General features: G+C 34.9%; 1 protein-coding gene across 2 annotated transcripts in view; it reads left to right on the forward strand.

The window, feature by feature from the left end:
- Window positions 1-24443, forward strand: part of MBOAT2 (membrane bound glycerophospholipid O-acyltransferase 2) — a 178580-nt gene extending 154137 nt beyond the window's left edge. For both annotated transcript variants that reach the window (XM_072634276.1, XM_072634275.1), the window contains 6 exons: window positions 7989-8181; window positions 12736-12839; window positions 20275-20339; window positions 20965-21097; window positions 22231-22382; window positions 23667-24443. In XM_072634276.1, coding sequence (XP_072490377.1) covers window positions 7989-8181; window positions 12736-12839; window positions 20275-20339; window positions 20965-21097; window positions 22231-22382; window positions 23667-23892 — 873 coding nt within the window. In that variant the 3' untranslated portion in view covers window positions 23893-24443. The remainder of the gene's footprint in view (window positions 1-7988; window positions 8182-12735; window positions 12840-20274; window positions 20340-20964; window positions 21098-22230; window positions 22383-23666) is intronic.
- The last annotated feature ends 744 nt before the right edge of the window (window positions 24444-25187 follow it).

Here is a 25187-nt window from a genome sequence, read left to right on the forward strand (position 1 = left end):
GGGGGAAGATAATGAGTTAGTTTTGGACATTTTTAAGTTGAGCATGCTTCTCTCTTAGATATAAAAGTTACATATAAGATATACTGCAATATAGGAAAAAGAGAAGAGTACTATGAAGGAAAAATAAGTGATCACAAGAAACAGAGATTAGGAGTCAAGTATATTGAGTACGAGCCAGAGGAGGAATATTAGACACAAACACAAATATTTAAACACACAAATTCTTAGTATACTTTGCTTCTGAAAAGATGGCGATTTTAGAACAAGAGTTATGAGTGGATCCAAATTTTATCTAGGCATAGAGATACTTTTCTATAGGTCTTAGCTACTTTTGGCTATTTGTAGCTTAAGGAATAGGGTTATTTACTGTTCAGAAACTTTTTGAGAGCTTCTCATAGTTTAGTTCTAATGAATAATTATAAATAAAATCAGGAAGATAAAAGGATATCATTCAAAGCATTTGGTTTTACTATACAACTTGAAACAAACTCTCAACGTCTTTATAGAAGTATTTAATCACTGAAAATTCATTGTGATCTTAAGACTTTTTGAGAAATCAGGATCATTAAAGGTTATTTCTTAGATAATGACTTAAAATTCTAAAATAATCATTAATGTTTTAGATTTTTACTATAGAAATTCAGAATAGCTTGAAATTATACAAATAGCTAACAATAATTTAGCAAACTCCTCATCTACCTGGACATCACCTTGTAGGCAAGCTCATCTAACCTGAACATGTCAAAACGATTGGGACTAAGCCCCCCAAAAGTCTCTGAGAACCCAAAATAAGTGTTACATAGTCCATCAAGTGCTAAAGCTCTGTAAAGGGCCTTAGAGATCATAGAGTCCCTCTCCCTTCATTTCACAAAGAAATGGTTTAACCTCTTAAGAGATGTTAAAATCCACATACTTGATCCATAGGAAAAGCATTCAGGGTCCTCACCAAGTATATATTAAATACACTTTTAGCAAGTCATTTGTCCAATTTTCCCTGCCTGATGTAGTTTAAAAATGCGGGAAAGGGTGGTGAAGATTTCTGCTAGCTAGAGACCAGCATATGACAGTAACAGGAAGCAATAGATGAAAGTGAGATAAATTATAAACAAAAAAGATAATACAGGAGCTCAGAAAGCTCAGTATTATGGGGCTATTCAGTGTAGAGGCAAATAACAGTGTGCGCCACTTACCTCAGGAGCCCCTGAGGGTATCTCTTCATTGCGTGAACATGTATGATAAATGAAGATCATAATGATGACCCGGTCATCAAGACAGTTAAGATTATTTATCATTACTGTATTTAAGACATCAAGGAGAAATGATAATTTTTAGAAAGATTTCTGTAAATAAAGACTTGATGCTGAAAAAGATAACCTTCACTTTTCTGGAAAGTTAATTCATATGAATTATCTCATTCCCTGATCATGTTCAATAAATGATGTGTTCTTTAGTCTTACTTTATGATGAATCAGAATTTGACTGTCTGAGAACATAATGTGAACTGTGATTTTACTGTCGGTCATTATCTTGATTGCTGATCCAGAGTAAAAACTTACCTTGGAAGAGCTGATTGAGCATTTTTTTTTCACTTTTAAAATAATTTTAAATAGCGTTTAATTTGCCAAGCATGCAAGAGAGGTCATGAACTGACTGTACACTTATTTTTCCTTTATTTTATGCTTTATTGTATAAATGTGATTTCATCTGGGAGAAAAATTGATGTTCATTGCTTCCTTTGATAGGATGAACTTAATTATTACAATATATAATAATTTTGATTGAGGCAGTGTGGCATAATAGATAGAGAGTTTAGCCTTAGAATTGGAAAAACCTGGGTTCCGGTCTTGCTTCTGACTAGTTATATGACCTTGAGCAAGTCTCTTAAATTCTTACTACTCCAAGGCAACTCTTGAAGACTAGATGTTACCAAGAAGCTGCCAGTCTGCATTGATGGGGGTAATTCCTCACTATATGTGAGACCATAGGTCCTGTTCAAAAAACTTTACAGAAATTGAATTTTGACAGAAACTTAATTGTTTTACCTTCTCTCACACCGGTGAATCAGACATCCTTGTCTGATGTCCAGTGAGTTATCAGTTACTGGAAATATTTCAGGTCTGTTTTTTTTTAAATATACCATGGCTACAGTTCTGTGGAAAGGTACTTTTTCTGCTTTTTCTTAATGAGATATAAGTTTTTCTAATGAATAAAATTTAGGGGAAAAGAATACCTTTTGGTTATCCACCTAATAATTGTCTGAAATTCTGATTGAAGATAAATTCCTTGAGGAGCTACTTCATTTTTGCCTTCAGCAACAAGTCCACCCTTGACTGTAGTAGCTGCTTTATAAACACTTGTTGGTTGATTGATTTATTTCATCGATCAGGTCCTTGAGGTTTGGCTTTTTTTTTTCCTATTTCTCTTGAGGGGGGGAAATATTTTGAAGAAATTCAGTGGTATAGCAGATTTAGTAGAAAGGTCACTAAATTTAGAGTCAGAAGATTTGGGATTATAGCCCAACTCTGCCATTTAATTGTTTAACATTGGGAAAACCACTTTACCTCACCTGAATTCAGTTTCTCCATCTGTAAAATAAGTGAGTCAATGATCTCTGTGCCTTTCTACTGCTCTAAATCCTATGATCCTCTATGATCTATGTACCAATGATTATAGACAATTATTGTGGAGAAATATTGTGTATTTCTCTTGCAGAAAGTATTAAAGTTCACTTGGAATCAAAGAAATAATGTACAAATTAGTTTAATTTCAATATTTAATTGCAGTATAAGAGAAACTAAATTTTTTTCTTCTTTTTCCTCAGTGCACTCTAACTGCTTCTTGTTTCTTCAGTGTTCCCCTCCAAGGCTTTCTAGTCCTCATATTAGATTGGCCTAGTCCAGCCTTACTAAACAGAAACAAAAAAAGAAGTTGGGCCCTCTGTCTACCTGAGTAGATATAGCTTGACTGTATATATGTGTGTTCATCCTTCATTGCTGAAGAAGACCATGCCATCAGAGAAATGATGACATAACTTGCTCTTGACTTTGTTTTGAGTTAAGGAGGGCTGTGCAGGTCACCAGCCTTACTTCTTCTCCAGAGCCATCTGGATCCAGTGACCAGATATTCATCAGGATGACTAGAGATGACCCAGGATGAGGCAGTTGGGGTTAAGTGACTTGCCCAAGGTCACACAGCTAGTGAGTGTCAAGTGTCTGAGGTGAGATTTGAACTCAGGTCCTCCTGACTACTGCACTGATTTTCTATCCACTGCACCACCTAGCTACCTCTCCTGTCTATATAGCACTGTAGTGAATGGTCTTTTCCTTTATTACCTTCAGCACAACTTTTCTAAGGATTTATTTGCTATAACTGAAGTTAAGCCTGTGCCAATACTGGAAAAGGCACCAGAGAGGGAGTTAGGTTACCTGGAATTTAGACATAGCTCTGCTACTCATTAACTCCCAAAATATCCTTAGGTAGACATTTCATTTCTGTGGAGTCTTCATCTGTATTAATGTGGTGTTTAAACTAGATAATCTCTAACATCGGTTGACTTTCTGTAATTTTTTTTTCTAGTGGGAAGAGAATTCCAGATATTCCTTATATTAAGACAGTGCTCATATTCCTGAGAACATCTTCAGTGCTTTCATATTTTTGTTATTTTTTTAAAAGCTTTGAAACAATGTGAGGTATTACAATATTTGCATATATCCATGCCAGTCTTAGGAATCTTGGGCTTCATGGAATCTGAGGTCTCCTCAGTGTGGGTGTTCCCTCCATTGGTGAAGTGTAGACACTTTGTGCCTTCCATCCAATATAATTCTTATCCAGGGGTATCATGCAACAACTAAGCTCTCCATTTCTGAACACCTCACTTTTGAAACATGACCATTCTGCCTCCATTTTGATCATTTTTTTCCTGGATCATATCTTTTAAATAATTTTTGCATGTAAAAGCTCATCATGAGCAATATTCTGCAACCAACCAAAGCCCACCACATATCTGTCCCTTGCCTTTTGTATCATTTACAGTTTTTATTTGTTAGCATTTGTAGGGCTCCATGATTTGTATTATATAGCATTAGCAAAAAATACTGTTATTAAGAAGGTGAATTATAGATCCTTTCCTTCCATCTATTCAACTCTGGATTCTACATTTATAATGCTCTTCTAAAGACATAAATATATACTGATATACTAACTTAATGGGTTGCCCATCCAACTACATATCAAAATCTGGGCAAAATATGTATTTCATCTATTATTCCTACTTCACTAAGGTTTTTTTGGGGGGGTGGAGAGTGTAAAATGCACATGTACATGTGAATAGTTATAGTTTGGTTTTTCTCTCTCTGGATTATTGGGCCATTGTTTAGGTGTGGATCTCATTGAGGAGGTTCCATAGTCATTGGGGAATGATAAAATTAGAATGATATCTCTGCAAACATGAACATCTTGGGAGATTTTGTCATGTGCAGGAAATCCTCTAGTGCCCTGATTTCATTTGCTCTCATCTCCTCCAGAAACTTGCATTTTCCCATCATTCCTCTTCTCTCTAAGTCTACTGGCTCCTTCCCTATTGCCTGTAAACATGTCTAGGTCTCCCACATGCTTTACAAATAGATGATCAACCTACCAATTATCAAGTCATTTTACTTATCTCTCTGAGACTTCTCTTCCTGAGAGACTTGTCTCACTTATATGACTTTATCAGCTCTCAGAAGCTCACCTAACATCTCTCTGGAGATAACTCCCAGATCTGTATACCCAGCCTTACTCCACCCCACATCACCAATTCATTCACAGTATGGATCCAGCCTGCTTTTCCATACTTGGTGCATGTTAATCCCCTGTATACCCTCTTTGTTCTAGCCAAATTGACCTGCTTAGTGTCCCTCACTCATAAACTTCTATCTCCTGTCTCCATAGATCCTCCAGGGCAAGGGCTGTGTCTTCTTTATGTTTCTATTATTGGCCTAAGACCCAGTTGATGTTTAAAAAAGTTATTGCGCAATATAGTACAGTAAAACATATGTAGAATTTGAAGTCAGAGGACCTAAGTTCAAAACTGTATTCTGTTCTCTTATTACCTGTGTGACCTTGGGCAAGACATTTAATCTCTCTGGATCTCAGTTTACTCAACTGTAAAATGACAAGGTTAGATTAGATGGCTTCTGAAGTTCCTTCCTGCTCCATATGTATGATGAGTCCTATAACCTATGAAATATTTATTGAATGATCTTTTCACAACCAAACTCCAAAAAAAAAAATCTCCATACATTCTTCTTCACTTCTCAGCCCATTCTAATCTGGCTTCTGACTTCACCATTCAATTGAAACGGCTTTCTCCAAGATTACCAGTGAACTCTTTAAAAAAAAAAAAGTTTTTACAAAGGAATATTTACCTCAAAGGTATAGCAAGAACAAATATACAAATGTCTCCTCTTCCCCTTACTGCCTGCAGGCATAATTCCTCTCTCACGCTATTTTGTAGAGGGAGATTAAGTTGTTCATTTTTCTTAACTTTCTGCTGCATCTGCCATTGTTGGTATTTTACTCGTAAATACTTTCTTTCCTGTGCTTCCATAATCCCTATTTCTTCCTAGTTCTCTTATCAATGTAGCCACTCCTCATTTTGGCTTTGTTTGGATCCTTATCCATGTTCACTCTCCAGTGGATTCCAGCAAGGCTCTAGACTGCTCATTCTTCTCCAGCCTTTCTATACTCTATCTCTGGTCTTATCAGCTGTGAGTTCAGTTATCATCTCTATGCAAATAACTCCTAGATCTGTATATCCAGCTTTAATCTCTCTCCTGAGTTTCATTTCACCACTGTTAACTGACTTTTGGACATTACTGCTTGGATGTCCTGTAAGCATCTCAAATTCAGCATGTCCTAAACAGAACTCAATGTTTTTTCTCCAAACCTATCATTTTCCAAAATTCCCTATTTCTGTTAAGAGTACTATTATTTTTCATCACCCAGATTTGAAATCTCTGCCGTGGCTTTAATCTTTCCCCTCCTCCCTCCATTTCTAGACAGTTACTTGTTCTATTTACACAATTTATCTCTCATCTGTCCCCTTCTTTGTACTTAGCTACCATCCTAGATTATGTTCTCATCACTTCTTCCTGCACTATTCCAGCAGCTTCCTATTTGGATTTCTTGTTTCTTCCAAGAAAACCTAAAAATGTCTAGTCTCTCCCTTTACATGGCTGCCAAATTAATCTTTCTAAAACACATATCTGGTCATGTCACTCCTTCAGTGGCTTCTTGATGCCTCTAGGATAAAACAAAAACTTTTCATCTAGGCATTTCAGAATCCTTTGCAAAGTAGGTCTCCTGTTCTTGCCATATTTTATTTCCTTTCATGGTCTATGTGTCAGCCACTCTAACCCAATTTGCTTTTCCTTCAAACTGAGCATTCCTCCTTTTGTCTCCTTACCTTTTCATAGGCCTTTGCCTGAAATTCACTCTCTCTTCTTCTCCATCCCTCATAGAATTCCTGACTTCCTTCAGGGCTCAACTCACGTGCCAGGTTACCTCTTATAGGAAATCTGAACTGATTCTTTAGTTGTAAGTGCTGCCAATCTCCTCAAATAATTTTCATTATATATACATGTATGCATATACACACATATAAGGATCAATATGTATATACATACATTCCTATGTTTGTATAGAACAAGAACAGTGTAAGCCTCTTGTGTTCAGAGACAATTTCTCACTTGATGTTTGTATCTTTAGCAGCTAAGTGTTGTCCTGCACATGCTTGTTGAAAACTGAATTGGCTTGGACATTCTGTGTTATAATGGTGAACGCTTTTGGTGTACTTGTATCTTCTGGTTTTATTCCTGACCTAACATTGGTCAGGATCCATCAACAAATCAATCTCCATGATTGCATTTACCAAGACGTTTTGAATGATCTTAACACATACATGGGAAATGGTGGCTTCTTATTTGGATCAATACAGTATGTTGGTATAGAAATTCCCAGGGAGTAAGCAGCAGGGATAAATCTTTATTTTCATAGCTTGTTAGAGATAGAAGGGACCTGGGTAAATTGTCTAATTCGGGAATTCAGCAATGTTAATTAACTTGCTCAGTGTTACCCAGAAACAACTGGCCTCAGATTTGAACTTAACATTTTTCATCATGAGTCCTTTGGAATTGTCTTGCATCACTATGTTGCTCAGAATAGCTAAGTCATTCACACTTGACCATCATACAATATTGTTGTTGTTACTGTGCACAGTGTTCTGGTTCTACTTACTTCAGTTTGTATCAGTTCATATAAGTCTTTCCAGGTATTTCTGAAATCTGCCTGTTCATCATTTCTTATAGCACAATACTATTCCATTACATTCATAAACTACAACTTGTTTGACCATTTCCCAATTGATGGGTATCCCATCAATTTCCAGTTCTTTGGTGCTGTAAAAAGAGCTGCTATAAATATTTTTGTATAAATAGGTCCCCCCTTTTTAGTCTCTTTGGGATCCAAACCTAGTAGTGATATTGCTGGGTCAAAGGGTATGCGCTGTTTGACAGCTTTTTGCATATAGTTCCAGATTACTCTCCAGAATGATTGAATCAGGTCACAACTGCATTAGTGCCCCAATTTTTCCACATTCCCCTCCAACATTTATTATTTTCAAAAGAAGCACTTCCAAAAAATGCTCTTAAAAGAGTCACAAAAGTAACACCTGAAGAGTATATTGGAGAAGGAGAGAGTAGGATTGATTGATTTCTAGATAGTCTCAACTTTATCCTCATGGACTGGTTGATTTTATATATATATATATATGAAAAACTGAGGGTATTTTTCTTTTACATGCCAAATGGTGACTTCCCTACACTTCTAGCATCTCTCTATGTTTGTAACAGAAACTAATTCATGTTTGTATACTTTTTAGAAGGATTTTATATTCTTTCCATTCCAGGGAGTTGATGTAATTAAATCTTTCTTTGCATTGTGTGCTTCAGGTTGCAGTAATGCAGAAGCTCTTAATCTGTGGGCTTTCCTTATTATTTCACTTGACTATCTCCAAAACATTACCTGTAGAATACAACATTGATGATCATTTTCAAGCTACAGCTTCACTACCAACAAAGGTTATCTACTTATATGTCTCACTTATGGCTGCCAGACCCAAATATTATTTTGCATGGACTTTAGGTAAGTAACATTTAAAGCTATTTATGTCAGTTTATTTTGTGATTGAGAGTGCCATCTTGAGGATGATGGTAGGTATTTTTTTTTAAATTAGAACCAGAGTGAATGTGAGGTCCTTGTAAAATTATATGTTGTAAAAATGAGTTCTCACAGTTGTTTTGAGTTAATTTCGAAGCTTGTTAGCAACTGTTTAAAAAAATAACTTTTCCCCAGATTTCTAGTCACAACTTGACTTTGTCTGAGTATGGATTTGTTTTTGAAACAAGGTAAAGGAAGTTTGGACATTTGTATTTAAGCTTTCCCTTCTGATTGACTTGTTAAACGGAATGTACTATAATTTGGTGTTTAAATATTCAATTATACAACATACTGTTGCCAGATAAATTGGTAACTTTCACTTGATTTGCAAAAAAAATCTCAATTTTGAAATCTAAGCAAAAAATAAAATAAAATTCATGTGCACCATTGATCATATTCTTCTTTCTGTCTTTTTCTGCCTTCCAATGACTAATGGAAAAGTTTAACTTTGATAGCTACTAGGTGACTTAGCAAATAAAACTATATTTTCCCCTTAAGCATGTCTGACTTTTCCACTTGAAACTAGTGTGTCCTTTGGCAAGTCACTTGCCTTCTCTGGGTCTCAGTTTACTCATATAAAATTCAAACGTTGGATTCGATAACCTTTCAGGTCCTTTCAAGCTGTGACCTGTAAGCCTCATTTTTTTCATATTCCAATTATTCCTTTACATCTAAGTTCACCTTTCAGGATGTTATTATCCTTCTATTTGTAATAAATGCCTAGTTATTGCAAATACATTTACTGTTGTTTAAAAGAGTGTCTCACTTGTGCACCAGTAGACCATATTTTAATCAGTCAGTTTTATTACATAGTAGCCTTAGTGGCTGTTGTAGCTAGATGGTATAGTGGGTATACTGGATCAGGAATCAGGAGGCTGTGATTTCAAATCTGGTCTGAGGCACTTAGGAGCTTTGTGACTTTAGGTGAATCACTTAACAACACTGCTTGCCTTAGTTCCTCATCTGTAAAATGGTGATGATGATAATAGCACTTTACTCTTTGTGTTATTGTGAGGATCAAATGATATAATATTTGCAAAGCACTGTGCAAATCTTAAAGTGCTACATAAATGTTAGTTATCATTATCATTTATAGCTAACTGGCCTTATTTATCAACTAACTGTTCCTTAAAATTAAATAGAGAGTAAATGATGAATGCCATTATTCTTTCACTTGCCATCTTTTTCCATAAAGAGAGTTTATTAAAGAAAAGGGTACATTTCATCAAAAACCTTTTCCTTTGCAATTTCCAAATGAAGTTCTACTTGTAATAGTTTTATCTTAGATTACAAGACATAAGACACTGATTCTATCCTTGCACTGGGCAAATTTCAACTACTTTCCATTATAGTTACTTTCTTCTGTGATTTATTTCATGAGTTAGTTTGTAAATTCACAGAGGGCCAGATGTTTCTTCTTTATCTTTGTATACCTGGCATCAGACTGATTTCCCTATAGACAGGGAAATATTCTGGAACCTGGCGCATGAACTTCTGGGAAATGTAGTTCAAAACATTGAGTTGACCTGCCCACGTCTCTTTGAAGGCTTACTAAGCTGAAGGGAGAAAAACTCACACTGTGTGTCAGAACTATGGTTCCCAAAAATCCATGCCTCCAGAACCTTTCCCTTAAATGAGTCTTAATATCCAGTTCATTAATGTCTTTAGAGAAACTATTATTAGTCTCACATAGGATTGGTCCTTAATAAATCCTATATGAATTAATAAATAAATCAGCATATTAACCCCAAAGAGGGTTAAGGTAATATAGAGGCCATTTTGGATTTGCATTTATTATCTGGTCTATTATTAGTCTGTGAAGTAAGCATGTAATTTGGTCAACTTTTCCCATTCTTCTTACCAAACAAATGAATTTGCTTATTATTTTAATTTTTATAGTTAATTATAGATTAAAATACTCTGTTGTCTTATGTGAATTTTACAGTATTCCTTAAAGGTTTTTTTTTTTGTTCTTGTAGAATTTAATGTTATTAACATGATTTTCAACAGCAGTTATTCCTAAAAATATCTAAAATTGACAACTTTTTAAAAATGCCATCTTTACAGACAGCATATTAATGCAGTCATGTCTGTTACCTAAAGTAAATACTGACTTTGATTTAGGAATGAGTGTTTATCTATGTCCTATGATGCTGCTAAGGCTTCTATAACAAGTGTGGCTCATTTGTCAGAATGCAGGATTTTTAAGGAGATGAGCAATCTGTAGGTTACATGAAAATGCTCTGTGAGGCTGGCCTCTTAATATTTTCAAACCTATCAGAATTAGTAATACAGCTAAATTTGTGGAATTGCTGGGAACTGCCGTTCATCTTCACAAAAAACTTTGAAATCTAGATGAATGTCATTGTAGTTTTATAAAATGAGATTCTATTATCTTATCAGCATTTTCTTAATTATTGCAGTACTAATGATAAAAATATTTGCAGAATGATTAACAAAACTAATTTTTAAATTTGTGGCCTTTGGAAAATGAAGAATAAATAAAAAATCATTTGCAGTAAGTTGACTCTCACTTTTTCAAGAAAAACCAATTAAGCTTTAAAAACTAATAGTGATTAGAAATGCAGCTGCAGCTAATGCATACTTAGTATGATGCCCTATTTTAACTACTTCAGCTGAAGCCCAGAGGGGTTTAAATGCTGTTGCTACCAGTTCCCACTGTGGATGCTCATGGGCTCATAGATTTACATCTGGAAGGGATCTCAAACATCATTTAGTTCAATGCCCTCATTTTATAGATGAGTGAATCCCCCAAAAGGTAAGGGTCTTGCTCAGTGGTGGGGAACCTGTGACCCTCAGGTCCTCAAGTGCAGCCCTTTGACTGAATCCAAACTCCACAGAACAAATCCCCTTAACAAAAGGGTTTGTTCTATAAAACTTGAACTCAGTCAGAAAGCTGCACCCAAGGATGTAGACCATATATGGCCTCAAGGTCACAGGTTCCCTACCACTGGTCTTGCCCAAAATCATATAGGTAGTTAAGTAGAAGAAATAGAATTTGAATCTAGGTCTTCTTGTTTTCAAATTCAGTGCCCTTTAGCAATATTGGCTTTCCCATCTTAATTATCATCCCAGTAACAACTAGTATTTATATTGTGCTTCCTCAGATAGTTCAAAAAGGCCCAATTATTCTTTTGTGGGATAGGTGTGAACTTGAGCAAGGAAAGTCTTACGTTAAGACAGTGACTGATCACCATTTTATCTTTGTTTTATTTACGATTTTTTGTTTTATCTTAGTTCAGTTTACATTGTAGCCTAAGCTTACTTCATTGCTGACCTCTTTACAAACTATCTGTAGGATCATATATTTAAAGTTATCATAAACCTTATAGATCTTTTAGTCTGCTCCTTTCATTGTATAGATGAGGAAGCTAGAGGCAGTGCTATACAGTGGAAAGAGTGCTGGATTTGGAGTCACAAGACCCAGATTCGAGTCCTGGCTCTTCCACTTGATAGTTATATGACCTTGGGAAAGTCACAGCCTTATTGGGCCTCAGTTTCCTCAACTGAAAAATGAAGGGATTAAACTTCAATGACCTCTAAGGTCCCCTCCATCTCTAAACTGATAATCCCGTGACCTGTGTTCTATCCTGTATCTGCCATGTACTGCAGCCTTGGGAGAATCATTGAAGTTCTCTAGGACTCAGTTTGTTCTTCTGGAAAACATACTAGATGCCTTTTAGGGTTCCTTTCAGATTTATCTGTGTATGAAGCCCAGAGGCAAAGTGATTTGCCTGAAATTTTACAGGTAACATACATATTAGCAAATTATTGTTGAATCTGTCAATGTGTTATATTCTATTTGTGATTTTCTCTTATTTCCAAGACTTCTTTTTAAAATGCCCTTTTAATGTACTAAGATCAAGGAGGGTGGTAATAGCTATAATAGCTAAAACATTAAGTAGGCATTGTTATGAACACACATATCTTCTGTTACTTTGTTGGATATGTATATGCATATTATATTATTTTGTTACTATTTAATGAACCCTACAGTCACGTACCCTAGGCAAATAGTTGAGCAACACATAGTCTCTAAATTGTTTTCTCTTGCGTGATTTGCTGGGAAATGGACCGTTTGAGGCAGCATATTTCTCTGTTACTTTTCAAGTAAATATATAAAATTAAAATTATTTGAGAAAAGACCATATGTGCTAAATATCAGGGACAGTTCATACATGAACTAGATTGGCTGAGGCATGATAAAGTGCAAAATTAAAATAATTGTGTTCTAACACCTCATGTATATGCTTTACTGTTTGCAAAAATATTACAGTCATTTCCAAGGGCATTGCCTACCAGCATGTCATTTCAACAGTAATCAACTAAAATTAGGATAACCTTAGACTGTCAAAATGTGGTGCAAATGTCCAAATGGTGTACAATGGTAAAGCTTCCTTGGGATGATATGGCCGCTAGTAACAATAACCATTTTTCCTTGACTCTTTTTCAATACAGCTGATGCTATTAATAATGCAGCTGGATTTGGTTTTAAGGGCTATGATAAAAATGGAGAAGAACGCTGGGATTTAATTTCCAATTTGAGAATCCAGCAAATAGAGGTAGGTGAATGATTTGTTATATAGTGCTTTATAGACCCGACCTTACTGCTTAAGTTATAATATCCTAAGTAAGTGTGGAATAGAAGTTTTATTAACAGTATTTGAAGATATGTAGTTTGTAAGGCATTGGTAAAATGTATAACTGAAGTCCATGAATTTTAATTCATCCTCAAGAGGGAAAAAAGAACACATTAATTAATTTTCACAGACATTGCCTACCAGCATGTTGTAAAATATAAAGAGAGTTATAATGAAATAAAACTAGAATAACAATAAAGTCTGTGTGTATGTCTGTGTGTGTGCATCTTAAAGCTATCAGGAACCTTGGCCTCCTTATTTTACATCTGAGAAACATAAGACTTAGATGTGAAATGACTTGCCCAAGGTCACACAGCTAGTAAATACAGAGGTAAGATTAGAAAACTGTGATCTGCTCAGTCTCCATCCAGTGTTCTTTCCATTCCATCACACTTCATCTGCATTGTCCTTTACCCTTGAATCTGTTTCTGGCTTCTTCTTCCTCTGCTCATGCTTTGCCAGACTCCAAACCTAGCTTACCTCCCTCATCTCCCTTCTTGGTTTCTACTCATATGCTGCTTAATTTACAAGAAATTGTGCTGACTCAGCCAATTATAAAATTGTTATTTTAAACTCACCTGGGCTCTGAAGACTTCACAGATACCATTTTATTCTTCCCTGATTTACTTTCATCCTCCCCATAGCAGCTATTCCAAATTTTATTTTAGTTCTTCAGATCTCTCCTTTAATTTTGGGAGGGCAGATATCAAAGAGTTCAATAGAAAGGAGGATCCCATAGACTAAAATTCTGCAAAAGAAAACAACCCAGGAAGCGTGGGAAGTCAGGAATTGACTTTTGTGCCTTTTTATAATCCCAGCACTCACTTAGCACAGTGCCTTACAGATAATAGGTGCTTAATAAATGCTTACTGACAGACCAACAGAATGACCAGAAAGAGAAGAAATCCATTAAGGAGAAATAATGGAGTTGGAGCTGCACACAGGACTCATCGTCCAGCTCAAATTTTTACAAGATCTATACAGAGAATGGAAGCAAGAGGAAATACCATGATCAATACAAAAGCATAGCACTGTCCCTTAAGGATAATACCAGGAGTGCTAAAGATCAGAGTAAGTTTAGGCAAGAAAAGCCAAGGTAACAAAAAGCATTTTGTATTGTTTTTTAAGCTATATTGGGGGAAAAAAGATCATAGAAGAGATATAGGATCATTACTCAGGGTGGATAGGACAGTGGTAACTGCCATTAGAAAGAAAACAAATCTGCTTTACTTTTAATTTGCTTCTTTTTTCTCCACTCCATAATCTGGGAAGGACAGGACAGGACAAAAGTGACTGATAGAATAAGTAAGGAGATAGTAAAACAGCACTTAGCTTTTTTTATTGAACTCAGGTCACCTGGCCCAGAGGAATTTTAATCATAGGGAAAATGGCAGATGTGACTGCTGAGATCTTGGAGGATGCAAGAGGTGTACGTCAAGCCTGCAGAAAGGCAAATGTCCAGTTTTCCCCCCCAAAAAAGTAGAATCTGAAAACTATAAACTACTGACCTTGACTTCTACCCCTGGCAAAATTCTAGAATAGATTAATAAAAAAGACGATTAATGAATTTCTAGAAAAGGAAGTGATGATCACAAAGAGCTGTTATCACTTGTGAAAAACAGGTGAGGCCAGATTAACCTTCTTTCTTTTTTTAATGGCATTACTAAATGAGTATTTCAGGGTAGTAATGTAGATTTTTTAAATGAACTTTATGTTGTTTATTAATAGGCTTTAAAAATAATAATAATTTTACAAGATTTCACTATAGGGGTTCTGCAAAAGTTTTGCTTACATTGAAGGGGGTCTGCTGCTTTGGAAAATTTTGAGACCCACTGGACTAGGCAATATTTAAAATCTGATATAGAACTATTTGAATATCCAGATTCCTAGAGTGGTCATTAGTGGTTCAACTTCAGTTTGGAAGGTCTGGAGTGAATTCCCCAGGGATTTAAGCTTACCCTATGATGTTGAATATTTTTAACTATAAGTTGGATCAAGACATCTGTGTAAATCAGATTTTCAGTTGATATAAATTTTGTCTTCCTTGGATGACAAAGGACCCAGTAAGAATTTGATAGGTTAGAGCACTGGGCTGAATTTAATAAAACTCAGTATGGATAAATGTTCAGTTGTTCAGTCATTTTCAGTCATGACCAACTCCTCCTAACTTCATTGGGGTTTTTCTTGGCAAAGATACTAGAGGGGTTTTCCATTTCCTTTTCCAGCTCATTTTATAGATGATGAAACTGAGGCAAACAGGATTAAGTGGCTTGTCCAGGGTCATACATCTAGTGTTTGAGGCCAGATTTGAATTCATCTTCTTGAGAATATGAGTCTTCCTGACTCTAAGTCTGGTATTCTATCCACTGTATGTGCTAGCTGCTGGAAAAATATATACTTAGCCTTGAAATTTTTTCTTCTCAAGTTTAAGCTAAGCAAAGCATTGATTGATTGGATGACTATTTGTCTGACAAAAGGTCTAGAATTATGAGTAGATATGTAAGTTCAATATGAGTACACCATATGATATGGCAGTTGAAAAATCAATACAGTTTTGGACTTCCAAGAAAAAGGAGTTGATAATTACACTGTTCCCTACCCAAGCCAGACTACCTCTGTTGTTCAGCTTCAGATGTTACAATTTAAGAAGGACGTCAGTAACATGGAGACTGTTCCAAGAAGGGAAACCAGGATGGTGAAAAGCCTTTTATCCATGCCATATGAGGATTAGCTGGAAGAACTAGAGACATCGGGTTTGAAGAACAACAGCATTCAGTGAGGACAAAATAGGTGTTTTCAGATTTTAAGGGCTGTCCCCTAGAAGCAGGTTTAGACTTTATTTATTTATTGACCCCAGATAGAAGAGTTAGAAAAAAGTGAGTGGAAGATACAAAGAGTCAGACTTAGATTTGATGTCAGGATAAATTTAATAAAAATTAAAACTCTACTAAAGAGGAATGGACAGCCTCAGGAATGAGTGGATTGATGGGAAGTCTTCAGCAAAAAAGTGTGAGTGACTACTTACTGGGCCTGTGGTAGTGGAGGTTATTTTTAAGCTCTGCGTTGAACTTCATTCTTCTCTGATTTTCATTTTCTCTAAATCTACTGCCTCCTTCCCTGTTGCCTTTCAGGGTTAACAAAAGTATCACTTAAAGCAAAAAATAAGGTCTCAGTGTGAAAATTAAGAGGGAAAAGGATCTGAAAAAAAACAGAGTTTGAATCCTGTTCTGTGCCAGTCAGGCAACAAGCACTTATTAAGCATGCATCTCAGGTGCATACAAAGAAAAAACAAAACAAAAAGTTGGAGGACAGTGAACAGTTTTACATAGAAAGAAGAGAAAGAGAAAGAACCCTGAACACTTGGACCTAAGAAACTATTTGAAGTTCTTCCCATAGAAGAGGAAGCAGCCTCTTGTCCTTTAAGGAATAATAAAGTGAATCCACTAGCCAACTCAAGTCAACCAGCATTTGTTAAGTGCCAGCTATGTGCCAGGCACTGTGCTAAGCACTAGGGATTTTTTTAAAGGCAAAAAACACTCCCTGACCACAAGGAGCTTATAATTTAATTGAGTAGTCAACATAGAAACAACTGTATATGAACAAGGTATGGAGAAGATAAGATGGAAGTCAGTAGCATTGAGGGGATCAGGAAAGGCTTTCTTTAGATGGTGGGAATTTTAGCTGAGACTTGAAAGAAACCAGGAAAATCAAGAGATAGAGCAAAGGAGTGAAAGCATCCTAGGCATGGGGAACAGCCAGTTCAGGTAACAGCATGTACAAGAAATGTGCAAGAAGCAGCAAGGAAGGCCAGTGTCAGTGAATCGTAGAACACATGGAGAGGAGGGGTAAGATGTCAGAAAGACTGGAAAGGTAGTAAGGGGTCAAGTTATGACGAGAGAGAATTATTCTGGTGAAAACTTATTCCATAACGATCAGAAGAAAAAATGAGGAGAACTGGTGGTCAGTGGTTCTCTGTTGATGGATATTTGGGTAGCTCTTCATCCACTGATAGCATTCAGAGAAGTCTTCAAAGGATATATATCTGAAAGGAAGCAGAGATACCCAATACTTACCCAGATGGATGATTACTGTACGCTTCTTGTGACTTATATGAGCACAGTGATGCTGTGAGGAACAACTTAGAAGATGACAGCATCACAGGCAAGAAATGAAAGATCTTGGAGGTGCAGGTGGTGATGTCTTCTGACTCCAAATCCAGCATTTTTCCATTGAACAGTTCTGTTGATATGCTTACACATATCAGCTAGATCAACCAAACTAGAGACCATAAAGAGTAACTGCAAGGTCAGGAAAAATAGTAATAATGACATCTAGAGTTGTCAGGAGACAAAATTCAAGAAATAAGTTCGTAATAAAACCCATGGCCTCATACATCTCTAAACTAATACACTAGTAGGTAATAAGCAAAAAGAACTATCCAACACAAGAAAGCAAATTTGAAGCCAGACATGGTGATCCATGTCTGTAATCCTTGATACTGAGAGAGATTGAAGCTGAAGGATTCCTATGCTCACTCCCATGTCCTTTTATAGACTTTGAGAAACTTACCCAGAACCCAGGGGGTTCACTGCTCTACATAGATATTTATGAGTTCATAAGGGGCAACATGGCAAAACAAAGAACAAGGGTGCCATTTTGTTTTGTTAAGAGCCTGAATTTCTGAGTCAACTCTTAAAACCATGGTAAAGGTGTAATAAGCAGGTTAACATTTAGATGGGGCTTAATTGTTGAATATATTCATATATTTAGATGTCTTACATGTGAGATGAGCCATTCAATTACCAGGTGATGAAGTCTCTAACAGTCCTTGAGGTTGATTTTTATTTCTGGTAAAATTCTGGAACATATTACTGAAAGACTAATTATTGAATGTCTCGCAAAGGAAGCTATGCAAAGGAATAATTGGCATGGAATCATCAAGAATAGGCCATATATACTAGACTAGCATTATTTCATTTTTTGACAAAGTTAGTAAGCTGGTAAAATTCTGTAGTTGTGGTTCAAATAGGTTTTAGTAAAGCAATTGATAAAGTTTCATGCTCTTCTTTTGGAAAAAATAGATTTGAGCTAGACACTGTTTATTAATAAAATGAATTTGACCAATATCTTATACCATTTACCAATATAAGGTCAAAATGAATACATGACCTAGATATAAAGGGAAATATTGCAAGAAAATTTGAAGAACATGGAACATATCACCTATCAGATTTATGGATAGGTGAACAATTTATGAATGAGATAGCATTGTGAGTTGTAAAATGGATAATTTTATTACATTAAATTAAAAAAGGTTTGTATAAATAAAACAAATGTAGCCAAGATCAGAAGCAAAACAGAAAACTGAGAGAAAAATTTATAGGCAGTTCTTCAGGGAGAACTTTGTCAAATGTATAAGAATGCAAGTCATTTCCCAATTGATAAATAGTCAAATGATATGAGCAGACAATTTTCCAATGAAGAAATCAAAACAATTTATAATCATATGAAAAAATACTCTAAATCATTACTGATTAGAGAAATACAAATTAAAACAACTTTGAGATATCATTTTATACCTATCAGACTGGTTAAAATGATAGAAGGGAAAAGTGACACATGTTAGAGGAGATGTGAAAAATTAGGACCTTAATTCATTCTTGGTAGATCTGTGAATTGACCCAACCATTTTGAGAATTTGGAATTATGCCCAAAATTACTGCCTCTACCCTTTGACCCAGAAATGCCACTATCTGACAGATCTGTTGATCTGTTTTTCAAGATGATTAGGGCAAAACAAAAAGAACTATATATTCTTAAGTATTTATAGTAGCTTTCTTTGTGGTGGCAAAGAACTGGAATTTTCAGGGATGCGCATCAGTTGGGGAATGGCTGAATAAATTGTGGTGTATGTTCATGGTGGAATATTACTCTGCTATAAAAAAGGATGAGCTCTGTGATTTTAGAAAAGCATGGAGAGACTTCCACAAAGTAATGAATAGCAAAATGACCAGAACCAAGAGAACACTGTATACAGTAACAGCAGTATTGTTTTAGGAACAACTTTGAGCAACCAAGTCATTCTATTATAAATACCCAAGTTAACCATAAAGATCCTATGAAGGAAGATGCTATTTGGATCCAGAAGAACACACATACACACATGCGTACACACACATGCACACATTTGTGTCTAACGATAGCCATCTTTAAGTTTGGGGGGATAAGGGTAAAAAAAAAGTTACATGATAATTTTGTTGTACATTTGGAAGGAATAGCGAGTGGTACATAATGAACCTGCCATTTCAGATGCAATCCTCTGTTTTTCTACTCGACTTTGTTATGGAAATGCTTGTTTTATTTCTTAAGTTCAGAATAAAATAAATTTTAAAAATTAAATTAATTTGGAACCGGATGAATGACAATGAGAAGTCATTAATGGTTTGATGTCAGCTTGAAAAGAAGTTCCCAAGGAGTGTGCTCGAAAGATGCATGTTTGAATCAATATTACTTTACATTTCTTATTAATGCAAGTGATAAAGACATATAAGCCATACTTATCTGATATTCAGATGATGGGGTGAGGAAATAGCTAACACACTAAATGGCAGAGACAGACTATATAAAAAATCCCTGCCATTAGATTAGGTCAAATAAGACTAAGTTCAATATGAATAAATTTAAAGTTTTACTCAGGTTCAAAGAGTCTACTTTACTAAAAAGGACCCGGTTTTTTTTTGTTTTTTTTTTTTTTAGTGAACAGCTACCACTAGGTAGGTCTAACAGTTAATATGGCAGGCAAGAAAACTACTGCACTCTTAGTCTACATCAATAAAAGTATATCATTTGGGTTTAAGAGATGATTTTCCCTTTAGTAAACATTTGATAATAAATCAATTGAACATTCATTAAGTTCCTACTATGTACCAGGCACTGTGCTAAGCATTAGGGATGTAAATACAGAAAAGAAACAGTCCTTGCCCTCAAGGAACTTACAATCCAAGGGAGAAGACAATACAAAAAGGCAGGCTGAAAAATAAGGGGGAGGTACAAGGGTAGGATGGATTAGAGAGAAGGCACCTGGTATGGGGCATGATAGAGAAGTCCAAAGGAATCCAGCCTATTGAATTAATTGTTGCTTGCAGTGAGCCCAGTATAATAAGTAATCTGTTGCATGCTGCAGTGTTCTGAATAGTGTTGTATACTAGTTACAGGTATGATCTGTATAGAAATTCATTTTTAAGTATATATAGTTGTAAAAGTATTAAATGCATAAGTTATTTTAAAGGAATGAACATTATCTGTCTTTGGAATTCATTTTTGTTGGTCCAAAATAATAAGAACATTTTCCTTACAGTTTTCAACAAGTTTTAAAATGTTTCTTGATAATTGGAATATTCAGACAGCTCTTTGGCTTAAAAGGTAAGTGTTTTTAGACATGTGATTCTTATCAACTCAGTCTTTGTTGGCATTTTGCATTTTTCTCCATTGAAAATTGCTGAGTTCTACTCCTTGGCTAAATTAGTAGTGTCTTCCACATTTTAAAATAGCATTAAGGTTTATTCTAATTTTTGATCTCTCTGAAATGGGGGTGATCTCTAATACCACATTGTTTTTTGAGGATAAGAGGGAGCATTACCTTCTTTTAGCAATAGCAAATAATTGGTATAGAAAGAACACATGTACCTACCACTTATAATTCTTATATTTAAAATTTAGGTGTTTTGTGAAATGTAAATAAAATTATATAAAAAGTAAGAATCATCAATACATTGAATATTGCATTTAATGTTACAATATGCAAATTAAATAGGTGGAAATTGTTTTTTCCAAGTGTAGACCTTCCTAAAGGTTAAGTAACCTACCTAGGGTGACAGCAAGTTATTGATAGAAGAAAGATGTGCTTGGTCTATTAAGATTCCCTAAAAAAAAATTCAGATTAGCTATAAGGAATGACATATGATTATATGACATTTATTTGGTATTACTGTAATCATTATCATCATTTTTCTCATATATGTATGTGTCTTTCCCTTTATGTCCCTAGGGTCTGTTATGAAAGAGCCTCCTTTAGCCCAACCATTCAGACTTTCATCCTCTCAGCCATTTGGCATGGTGTATATCCAGGATATTACTTAACCTTTTTAACAGGGATGGTAATGACATTAGCAGCACGAACTGTGAGTACTTAGATATTATATGTTTCAAAATCAGTGTATTTTTACCTTTAGGATATTTGCAAGGACAATTCAGCAGTTTCATTTTTTAAAATGTGTTTCAAATCATCACTTCATTGCACTGCCAGCTAGAAATAGCTCTGCTTTGACCTTAGGAGTTGATTAAATGGTATATTCTCCATTACCAGTGTGATCACTGTGCCTTCCACATCAAATGGAACAAGAGGAGTGCCTCTGCCTAGAAAGACTTTAAAATCTATCAGGGGCTGCACACAGAAGAGGAGCAAGTACAAAACAGAGTTAAAACAGGGAGCCCTGCCATGGTTAGTCACTGTGGAGTAGAGTTAATAAATAAAACTATCTCTTGGAGAAATCCTTCATATTTATTTTGAAGGAAAGGAAGAAAGTGAATTGGCAAAGATCCACTCATTTATCAAATATTGATTGGGAACTTGACATGTTGAGTGTCAAGGTGTTGGAAATATGAAAAAAAGATAAATAAGACAATAGTCCCTTCCCTCTACAAGTTTATGCTAATCTAATAAAATTAGAACAAGTTCATAAGATCAGGATAAAGCTGCAGTAAGATCAGAGAAGAGAAGAAATCACCATCACTTTGTGGGGAGGAAGTATTATAAAGAAGTAAAAACAGAAGAGCAGTAGAGTGACACAGTCAAACCTGTATTTAAAAAATATAGAATGCTCCATGACACCCCCAAGGGGAGGGAACCATTAGTTCAATTAAATAGCCTTAAATAACCTATTTGAAAGGTAGATACAGTATCCATATAAATTAAATATGACCACATCTACCCCTATATGAAACATAAGCATTTATTTTTTTAATTCTAAGAATTTATTATTTTTAGATGTATGACCACCTTGAAATTGAAAAAAAAAGGTGTTTCTGAGTTTTGTGCCTTTGAAATATTCTTCTGAACAATTTCTTTAGAGGTAGTTGCTCTTCATTTCTTGATAAAATTATAGTATTGACATGTTTCAATAAACGTTACTTGATAACCATATGATGCATGTCATCTGTTTTTAACAAGTTCAAAAGTTAAAGCATCTTAAATACGATCATGTAATTTACGAAAGAAAGCTAATAATTTTGCTGTTGTATTTTTGTCTTGCAGATGAGAAATAACATTAGACATTACTTTATTGAACCTCCAGAGGTTAAATTAGTTTATGATGTTATAACATGGATAGCAACTCAAGTAGCAATAAGTTACACAGTTGTACCATTTGTACTTCTCTCTATAAAACCTTCCATTTTGTTTTTCAGGTAAGTATATCTTTTTAAAATGTCTCAGTGGAGTTTTTTTTTAAGGTTTTTTATTTTTAAAAGAATTTCCTTGGAAATGAGGTAGAATAGATTTTGGCCACATTACTTACATCTGGATACATTATCAGTTTATGCTCTTTAAATATGATGAGACTTTTAAATGAAGGTGGAAGCCAGTTTTCTGGGTGGAATAATTTTCACCAGACATTTCAAATGAATATCTGGCCATATTGAAAGGAGAAAAAAGCTGGGTAACCATTGCATGAAAGATCTTGAAGGCTTGGAGCTCAGCACAGTTCCTGGAACATAGCAAGCACAGAAATACTTGTTGGTTGACTAATCAAATGATGAAATTAATTTTAATAAACAATTAAAATGGCAGGTTCCTATATGGAATGTTTAACTCTTCTCTCTCTCTTTCAATTAAAGAACTATTAATGCTATTTCTCAGATGTATGTTTTCCGTTTTCCTGGTCATCATCATAAAGTGTGAGACATCAAAAAACTTACTCTGAAAAACTGTTGAACTAAATTGTTAAATTTTTATAGCTATGCTCAAGCAATGTGGACTGGATTTTGTTTCCAGAGTCCTTTTAATAATGTTGCTTGTGCCTGATGGTATTTCGTTTAAATCATGTCAGTATTTAAAGGGTTTGTTTTCTTTCATCTATTTTTCCATTTGTCTAATTTATCAAAATTTCACATTCTTAATATTTGTTGAGTTTGCATGGCCTTCATAAAACTATATCCCATTTTGTTAGAAGTTAGTTTAAATATTTAAGAACAGCCCAGGTTAAATTTTTTTTTATAGCCTACTATGCCACTGGCATAGTAGCATAGTAGGCATAGTGGCATAGTAGGCATAGTGGCATAGTAGGCTATAAAAAAAAATTTAACCTGGGCTGTTCTTTGAGTTACTGGGCTGTCTTTGAGTTACTACTTTCAGCATTTCATTGAATAATGTGGATTCTTGGAAGTCATTTTCAGGGCATCTGGTTACCCATGAGTATCTTTTTTGTTTTTAATTTACCATATTTAGTCACACTGTGTCCCTTATGGGGAAATAGAATGTGATACTTAATAGCAGGTTTATATGCAGTCCAGGTTTAAATAGTAGTATTTTAAGAATATCCAGTAGCAGTGATAGCTTACAAATTATAACATGAGAAAAAATTAGTGAAACTTTGTTGGAACATCCTAAGTTGGATATGTCATCTACAAAACATGTACTTTTGCATGAATAATAACTCACAATTTGATGAAATGATTTTTTTTTTCATTTAGCTCCTGGTATTATTGCCTTCACATTACTGGCATCTTGGTAGTGGTATTATTGCCAGGAAAAAAAACTAACAGAGGAAAGAAAATACTGCAAGAAGACCACCTTTCACAATCCAAAAAATTAGAGGAAGAAGAAAGTCCTTTGGGACTGAACAGTTATTTAGCAACAAATAACATCCGCAATCCGCAGCAAAAAATATCTCCCAGATATTCAGCACTAAAACAATGATGGAGAGAATATTAAGCTGGCTATTTTTCATGTTTTCAGAAAACAGTTTTAGCACCTTTTACAGGGGTTTGTATTCAACTGAAACAAAATTAAGTGACAAAAAGGACATATATATATAGGGAATATCTTGTATAATAGACTGCAAATAGAATGAATTAACCCCTCTTGTGCCATGTCCCTGTGGGTCATGCCTTATATGAAAATATTTCCATTATTTCAATGGGCACTCAGGACTTCAACGTATGTCCATAGGGTCATATGTGTGCCCCTTTGATGAATGTACGTTGTGTATCCTAAGGCACTGAGGGGGTAGAAACAATTGTGTCGACCTAGATGAAGAGAGGGAAATTTAACTTTTCCAGATGAATGCTTTGCCTTAAACCCTCTATTTACTGAAATAATTGTTTCTAAATGGTATTTTCATGTTTAATATTTGTGTAAAAAGCAGATTTCAGATATTTAATGTTAAATGCTGTAAAGGAAATTAGAAGAAAGAATTTAAACAGAATGTTGTAAATGGTTTGTAAAATGCAATAAACATCTCAGTATTTTGAGGGTTTTCTTACAGTTATCTCAAAACAACTTAAATGGAACGCAGAATTGTAAACATTACCAATGCCAAAATATAGGTAACCTAGATTGGCTGATTTTAATTATATTGTATCAGTCAAATTGAGCCCTTCTAAGAAGATTTTCTTAAACATATAATTTAAATATAGCAAAACTGATATTTTATGGGGTTTTTTTACTTTAAAAAAAAAAAAAAGAAGAAAACACTAAGTGGACCTTGCAATTAGAGACAAGTTGGCAATCACAGGACCCAGATCAATATATTGTAAGTAAGTACCAGGTGCTCAGCAGAAGTGCTACTTACCCCTATATGTCTGAATTTATTTTGTTATTGTATTTAGGATATTCACAGATTTAACAACTAAATTTCTTTAGAATTTTAAAACTCAACTTATCAGACATAAAAACCTATAGAATTAGGAAAGCATTATTAAATAATAGAGCTAAAAACAGTATCATGGAAGTAAAACATTTTTACTTGGTTAAGAATAAAAGCAAGTTCCTTTAGGTTAATCATGAACTATCTGCCTCTTAAATAGACCAACCTAATTCATGTTTTGAAAAGCTTAAGGGGATTTACATAAGACTGTTGGTAGAAAAAATTAACCATATCTTTAGAAAAGCCTATCCAAGTAATATTTAGAATTGTTAGATATTGTATAAAATGCTGTCAGCACCTTTTAATGGGATTTTTAAGTTCTCTAAGTACAGAAGTATGTTTTTGT

The sequence above is a fragment of the Notamacropus eugenii genome, chromosome 1, assembly GCF_028372415.1.
Source record: "Notamacropus eugenii isolate mMacEug1 chromosome 1, mMacEug1.pri_v2, whole genome shotgun sequence".
Taxonomy (NCBI): domain Eukaryota; kingdom Metazoa; phylum Chordata; class Mammalia; order Diprotodontia; family Macropodidae; genus Notamacropus; species Notamacropus eugenii.